An 8,269-nucleotide genomic window follows, 5' to 3' on the forward strand; every position below is an offset into this window, starting at 1 on the left:
GCGCAGGTTGGAGATTGTGCTTGCTGCTTAAAGACCTGAAGAGTAGCATCAGAGTTGAAGAGATCTTTTGGTAGTTGATTAGTATTTTATGTAACTAAAAATTATGGCATGTATAAGTATTACATTTTTGGAGACTGTATTATTTCATTTATAACTTAAGCATGTTATTGTAAATTATTTTGGTGTATATATATTGGGAGATAAACTTGGACTTATTTAATGGTTAGAACATTAGAAGTTGATATATTTAAATGAATGTATTGAAGTGATGAATATTATAATGTTATTGAGGAACTATGGAGTTATGAAATTATAGAAGTGCTATTGTGTTGTTATTGGAGTTTGATGGGGTTTGGAGTTTGAATTTGGGAGTGTTTTGTATTCATATGTTTGGCAACTTCTATTTTTAGGGGAAACTCTTGCAGTTTTTCTGTAGGATTCTCCCAAATCATTTTCAAAACAGAATACTATTACTTGCTAAACTTGTGAATACTAAGTCACTTCTAATTCATAATATGATTGTTTGATTTATATATAGGTTAGGACGGTGCCTCCGGCACCGAATGTGGCATCCACCGTCGGGTCTTTCGGGATCGGGCGGCGGGTGTTACAATTCACTGAGTTGCAAAACTCACCCCCTTCTCTCCAAACCTCCCAGGTACTAGGAAGCAGTTGATTTGATTGAAGCTCTGCAATCTTCTCCGCAGAGTTATAAATGTAAATTTTATATTTCTGTTATTTAATTTTGGATGTATAAGTTACTCTATTATCAGATTATTATTGAACTCTACAGTTATAGGGTTGTGTATTACTATTGGACTTATTGTTAACACTACACTATAAATTAAATATTATGTAATTAGCTGCAGGTGAACCAGTAAGCCCATAGTGTGATTATAATTTATTGTGAATAGGCCCTGGTTAGATATTATGTGTTAATTGAGATTGAGGCTTATTGTTTTGATGAATTAATTGGGCAAGATAGGTAGACAGATTGGATAATTTAGGCTTACTACGGGTCTCGGGGGCCTTAAGCTTACCTGGGCCCTAGTGCCGGTCCGGCCCACGGAAACGGGTTGTGACAAAAATAATCTAAAATTAATAGTTTTTATTAAAAATAATATATGTAAATTAAAATATTGAAAATAGTAGAATTTATTAAAATAAAAAATACTATTACTTATAAATTTCACTATGATAATAATTTTGGCAAATAATTGAAAATAAATATTGTATTATAAATAGTTTAAATCAAATAAATGGTAAAAAAATTTTTAAATAGTAATAATTATTTATATGCTAGTAATATTAGAGTGATTTTTAATAAATTTCACACGTTATAAAGTTAATTGATATTTTTAAACCTTATGAAATTGTGAGACTATTGAATAAAATTATTTTTATAAATAAAAAGAAAATATTTTAATTCGAGATAAATTCGATAAGATATAAAGAAAACTTTACCGATAGATTATAATTATAATTTTTATTGGCAATATATAAATATTGATTGGGAGTAAGTAAAACAGTACAGTGAGAAAACGTAACCTATAAAACATAGTAAGTTTCAACAACATAGATGTCTCGGGTGAAAAAATAATTTCTAACAACCCTTTGCTTATGTGGCAAAAATATTACTCTCTCAGTCCTAAAAAAATAAATCATCTTTTCTTTTTAGTTTGTCACAAAATATAGTCTATTTTCCTTTTTTTTTTTTTTTGCACTATAGTTAATCATTAAATTGTTTACTATACTTTTATTAAATTTTACATTATTTTCAATAACCCCATTAATTCTTAGTTATTATTTCAAAACTCATATATTGTTTAAGATGGGCAAAATATGAAAGTTATATCAATAAAATTGTCCTTTAAGCATATTTCTTAATATGTGTGAAAATAGAAAGTGGATTATCTTTTTAGGACGGAGGGAATAATAGTTTATCTTACTGTTACAAATTGGATTATCCGACGATTTTCCAGCCATATTCTTTTTACTGTTACAAATTGCTAATCTTAGGTAGTTTTAAGAGACAAAATGAAGATATAAGACATTAAAGAGATTACCCTCTAAAGCGAGGGGTGCCTGATGAAATTAAGCCCATTTAACACTATACATAGGTGCCTAGTGGAGACGTGATAACTGTGAACATGTATGAACAAAAACGAAATAACCAAAAAAAATATAAAAAGAAAAAAAGAAAATCTTGGTAAGAATAATATCCTTTGCGAGTACAGGCCATGAATAATAAAATAGCGCTTTTATTGTGCCTAAATTGCAGTCGTCAATGGTTGATTCCTCCTCAATTCCTCTATATAGATATACAAAATCTGATTTTGATTCCCCAAAAAAGGTCTAATTGGTTGAGCAGCACAGAATAAGTGTTCTATGCACCATTGTCATGGAAATGCAATGTGGTTGGAATCTAACTGCTTTTGCGTATGCCGTTGTATAACCAGATGACCCATAAAAAAGCAAAAGGTGCTTAGAATCTAATCCTTTCCAGAATATGTTTGTCTAGAGCAGGAGAGCATATATCACATCACAAGTCACAACATGAACCTATATCTTCAAAATAAGGTCAATGAACCTGTACCATTACTTTCTGATCTAACCAAATGTAAACGGTTCTAGACTTGAATGAATCAACTGTAAATTTCTATAATCGAAGTTCTTACAGGTAAGAAACGAAAATTTTCTATGAATTGTCAAAAGGTATAAGCAGAGAGTTTTAGCTCATCGAACCCAGTTTGCCCACAAGCTAAAATTATGCAACCAGAGCCAAAACTTGAAGACTCTCCCCTCCCAAAACCTACTATTCAGTTACAACCGCTTATTAAAACATATTTTACACGTTTTCACAGTTTTCTGAGCTTGTTACTAGTGCCATCTTTTAGAGAAGATGAGGACGATGAGGACGACAACACTGAACGCTCAGCCTTATCCTTATTAAAGGCCTTCTGAACATCTTCCTTGAGCTCCATGAAGCGCATCCTCTTGATTCTTTGTTCAGCTGGGGTGCCCTTTTCAAGGTAAAACAGATCAGGAAGGTCATCTTCCATGAACTTATCAAGCACTTCAGAGCAACTGGGGAAATATCGCCGACCCATTTCCACTGCCATGATAAAATAAAACAGCTTATAGGAAAAAGTTACGTAAAGCAAAGCTTGTAATTCATACTGTAACTGAATACCTTATTAATTGTGCAACGCCTTGTGTAGTCATAATTTTCCAGAGTATTTAAACTTCAACTAAATTTGCAAGTAAAGTAAAAAAGTTTTATTGCCATAACACAGATGGGACTTTCATCAGTATATATCCCGCATGCATAGAGGGCTAATCCAATGGTTAACTTATCAAAACATGGATGATAGAAGTAGTTATGGAACCATGTAAAAACTTACGGAAGTTACACACAGAATATCCCATGAAACATGACAAATATTACCTACCAAGAAAAAGCCAAAAGAAGTTGGTAGGCCGTTTTATCATTATCAAGAATTAGAGCGAGTCAACGGAACATGAAATCAAAAGACGTGTACTGATAGAAACAACTGCACATGACTAAGATCCTTCAATTGTGACAACAATTCAGAATAGCATAATCATCATATTATCAAAGAAAATGCAGTGTGAAGGAGGGGAAGCAAGTGTTGTTTGATATTATTCTTGAGCCAGAACTTGATGAAATTGTTTCTATGAACAATTCAAATGTAAGCATTTGAACCCCTGAAAGTTACACAACTAGATAGGCACTTGACCAGGGGTGTGCCAACTATCGGTTTGGTCAAAACTAAACCAAACCGTTCAACACCGAATAAACCAAACTTTTCTACAATGTAAACCAAACCAAACCAAACCAAACGGATTACAGATTACAGAGAATTCATCACATGGAGTAACTTGATGGCTTTGTTGCCGAAAATAAAATAATAGGCAAACAAGAAACTATCATACATAGGCAAGAAAGGGAACAGTAGGCTGTAATATCAAACATATTTATGGACTGCAATACCTGTTTTCATAAGTGCTTCCAACCTAGATAGAAGTCTTTTATTCTGTGTTATTGGTGTCTCATTTAAGTCAACCTCTCTCAAATTCCCATTAGCTTTTGATGCAGAGAGGCCAGCAAACTCATGCGTTGTTTTGGCATGCGCAATATCCATTGCCACCTTAGCTTCAGTGGGGAAGAACAATCGTGCAAATGCCACTGACTCACAATGAAGAGTATATAGATTAATATATTTGAGAACAAGCAATGACCAACATCCATTTAACTTTACCAAAGGACTTCATAACTAGTATTAGACCATTTTATAGATGCAACCTTTCTTCAATTTTCTAAGCATCAAATGCTTAATCGAGACAACAGCAATTTCTACCAAGCCTATGGGGTAAATTATGAAATGAAAAATGAAAAGGGAAGATATCTCAATATTTTGGATAAGTGAGACAAAACCATTGGCAGAATATGACAAGCGCAATGCAACCAAGCAACCATAAGCTCATATGGAGAAACAAACACCACAAATTCATCTAAATGGCTCCTATCACCTAGAAGCCGTGTTGCTTATTATCATCTGGAATGTTATTGACAATAACTCAATATGTTGATTTGCTTAACACATGTTATACAGTCGGATAAATAACTCATAGATTAATTGCTATCAAGAGAATCAAATTTACAGGTGTACAAAAACGAAATTGGCAAACAGACAAGTCATCGACATTTAATAATTTTGCTTGCATTCAAAATCTTGTAATCTCCACATCTAAGTTTCTTAATGCTGCATAAGCATTATTATGGTCATAGATGAGAAAAGACTCAAGAAATAACACAACACTTTCAATTGGTTTTGGTAAATCATAGTTGAGATTCTTAGTACACTAAGCAATGTGATTGTTTAATGGTAGAAAATCATCAAGATTAATGAAAGCAAACAAAGATACACCCCAAAAAAATACAAATAAACTTCAATCCAATGTAATCCAATCATAAAATGTCGTCCTGTTGAGAAAGGAATCATAAATGATGGACAAACCAAATATCATGTGCAGACTAGTACCTCTGTTCTCCAGGTACAGAAGCTTCATGTGCAGATCATCAGACATTGTATGAGAAGTGATAGAAGCATCTCCGGCCATTGGGTTCCTACGCATTTCTCTCTCTAAGACATCAATACACAGTCGATCTTTATTTGCTTCCTGCCCCTGCTCTATTTTAGCATGATAATCTTTTGGTCTTGTCAACCTCCGGCAGATGCTAACAGCACTTCGCCCATCTGATGTTAAGTCTAAGGCACAAGCCCCTTTTGCAAGGAGGGACACTATGACTGATGGTTCTCTTCGCATCGCTGCAACATGGAGAACTGTGTAACCTTGTGAGTTTGTGAGGTTAACATCAGCAAGATCAAGACTAAGCACCTCAGACACAACCTTGGGGTCACAATATGCTGCAGCATAATGAAGAGCGCGGGCATCATCCAACGTTACCGCAGACTCTGTCAATAGAAGTTTTACTAGTTCAACATCATCCGAGTCTAATGCCTTATGTATTCTCCTAATTCTCTTTTCATGCATAGGGTCCACAGCCTCAGTGTTTTCTTCATCCTCAGACACGGGTCTTTTTCGAAGAAACTTAATATCCTCTGAAACTTCATAGGGAAGCTCTCTCTCTATTGACATGTTATCAAGATCCGACCTTGCTATTCTATCCACACATTGAGCAACAAGCTGATTTGATTGACAATGGAAGGCAACCACAAGGATTGGTATTACATCCTCCACATAAGCCTTACCAACAAAGTTGAGAAGGCGTCTCTGCAAATATAGAGTAGTTTGTTACTACAATTTCCTGTAACCTCTAGCTGAATGTTAAAATGCAGTTCAACAAATAAAAATGAGAGCCCAAATCAACCTATATCTTTCTTGTCAGAACGTCAAGTTTATCTCATAAAAGATGTGGCACCTTCAGAGGATAAATAATGAATTAATAATGCAAGCATAAACTATTATTCCCAAATTATTTATCAGTCTTCAGCATTAGCACTCATGGGTCCAGAATAGAGGCACAGAGTGCCTTCTTAGATTGAAACCTATGATACCATTCAAATGAAAAATAGAAACCAAAACCGCACACTATAATTTTCATATATTTCAACTAAATCAGCACATAGACCAGTTAGTGTAAATAGACCCTACAGTATCATTCCTCAAAAAATTTAAGCTGAAATGCATAAATAATAAGCAACACTCAATCAAATGAATTAATCATCAATGCATATTATAAATCCATCATCAAATCCTCTTTCTCAGTAAAAATTTAAACATAATACACAATGCACTAACCTGGAAAAGTGAAACCAGCTCTGGTACTTGAAATATGGACGAAGCATACAGCAATTCCACTGCAAAATTAATTGCAGGTCTACAGGCATCATGACTACATACGTTATCAACACAAGTTGATACCTCCATTGGTGATGGCTTAAGTTTTCCAGTATACATGTAGTTCAAGAAAATCAGGAATGCTTCATATCCAACCTTCCCGTAAGGTAAAAGATCACTCATCTCATATTTCGGCTTCCCTCCCTTGTCTGAAGATCCCTTTTCTTGCTTAAATAACTCATGAAAGAACTTGCTCCTAGCAGCTAAAATACACCTATGAACGCCAACAGGTTTTCCTTCAACAATAATTTCAGCATCACTATAATCACAGCTAGGATCTATCAAGAGCTGCTCCAAACTGGAGCTAAGCTTGGTTAAACTAATCACGTCAAGACTTGGCCTAGCATCAGAGCCTGAGGAGGAGGATATATTTTGACTAATAGAGCTATTCGATACATGAGAAGATGAAGTAAAGCTCAGAGATGATAGAGATGATGATGGCTCAGACAAATTAGCCATTAATCTACTTAGAGAACTCTTATTAAAGATTTCCAATATTGAACCCGTGATCCATCATCCATTAAACATAGCTACCTTGTTGTGAAGTTTATAATCCTAAAGATTTTAATAGGCGAAAAAATCTATGGCGATGCATCGAAGTATCTATCTAAGAGAAAAAAAAATTGCAAAACATACAGAAGCTACACGATAAGGGTTTATGACATTCAGAAACCAGAAAATTAAAATAAAAAGAAATCATTTTTTCTGAATTTCAAAATGGGTATTGGAGATACAAACATAACCAAAGTTGAAAAATTGCTACCAAACATGCTCTTCTATTGAAATCCATTATCATATCCATCAAAGCACTAAAACTAGTAACCTTGAAATTGAAAAGTCAAGTTTTTGCTAATGACTTTATTTCATATCCCCTATAATACCAACAGGGGGCAAGAAGTTTCTTGCTTAAATTTCAAAGACCAAGTCAACACGCTACAAAAACCAAAAAACATAACAACTCTATACATATGAAAATATCCTGTAAATTTCTTAATATTAACAAAATTTTGTGTTGAGATTTACCCAAAAAAATATATAAAACTTAAAATAAAAGGCAAAAGGTTAAGTTAAAAAAAAAAAGGGTTAAGTGATCCCAAAAAAACCCAAAAAGAAAATACACAGATCTATCCCAAGATTTACCCAGAAATGAAACTAAAACAAGAAACAAGAAACAAGTACCAACACCAAAAGTAGAAGTGTTCTTGGATTTTCTGATTCCGAGGAAAGAGAAAAGAAAGAGAGAAGATAGTAAAATATCAAAACAAAGTGGGCATAGATGAATTCATGGGCACGTGCCAAATGTGTTTGGGTCGAAACTTCATTTTTCGCTTTCGAGGAAACAGAGCGAGAGAGAGAGAGAGAGAGAGAGAGAGAGAAAGAGGGTTTGTTACTGACTTGATGTTTAAAGAAAATTTTAAATAATAAATAATAATAATAATAAGAATAATAATAATAATAATAATAATAATAATAAAGGGATTCTGTGATTGTAGAAGTGGCGGTGGTGACGATGCGTCGGTAGCGGAGTCGTTGGGAGATGAAGTCGTTTTTGTGACGATCATGGTGTCGTCAGCATTCGTTGCTGTGTTCTGCTTACGCAAGCAATGGCGTCATCCTCCTTTCTCCTCCCTCCTTTTTTTTTTTTTTTTTTTTTTTTTTTTTTTTGAACTCAGGTTCGACGAACGTAGTCGAAAAAGTCTTCAACCTGTGGATAAAGCTGTGGCGTAACTTTGCCATCGCTCAATTTGTTTTGTCGTTTCTTTCACACATTTTTATAAATGCTTTAATTAAATTAATAATAAATAATAAATAATTTTATTGA

General features: G+C 34.0%; 1 protein-coding gene across 1 annotated transcript; it reads right to left on the reverse strand.

Moving 5' to 3' along the window:
* Window positions 1-2,636: 2,636 nt before the first annotated feature.
* On the reverse strand, window positions 2,637-7,827 carry LOC105648245 (BTB/POZ domain and ankyrin repeat-containing protein NPR1). Its single transcript, XM_012234564.4, has 4 exons — window positions 6,349-7,827; window positions 5,067-5,820; window positions 4,016-4,210; window positions 2,637-3,115 (listed from the first exon to the last, which is right to left on the reverse strand). The coding sequence occupies exons 1-4, from the start codon at window positions 6,904-6,906 to the stop codon at window positions 2,859-2,861; spliced, it is 1,764 nt and encodes a 587-aa protein (XP_012089954.1). The 5' UTR covers window positions 6,907-7,827; the 3' UTR covers window positions 2,637-2,858.
* Between the last annotated feature and the right edge of the window lie 442 nt (window positions 7,828-8,269).

The sequence above is a fragment of the Jatropha curcas genome, chromosome 10 (genome assembly GCF_041381405.1).
Source record: "Jatropha curcas cultivar XTBG-Jc1 chromosome 10, XTBG_Jcur_1.0, whole genome shotgun sequence".
Lineage (NCBI taxonomy): Eukaryota > Viridiplantae > Streptophyta > Magnoliopsida > Malpighiales > Euphorbiaceae > Jatropha > Jatropha curcas.

Coding starts and splice junctions, on each gene's coding strand:
- LOC105648245 (XM_012234564.4), bottom strand. CDS start 6,906: ATGGCTAATTTGTCTGAGCCATCATCATCTCTATCATCTCTGAGCTTT. Junction 5,821..6,348: donor AGCTGGTTTCACTTTTCCAG/GTTAGTGCATTG, acceptor CTATATTTGCAG/AGACGCCTTCTCAACTTTGT. Junction 4,211..5,066: donor TCTGTACCTGGAGAACAGAG/GTACTAGTCTGC, acceptor ATTGTGAGTCAG/TGGCATTTGCACGATTGTTC.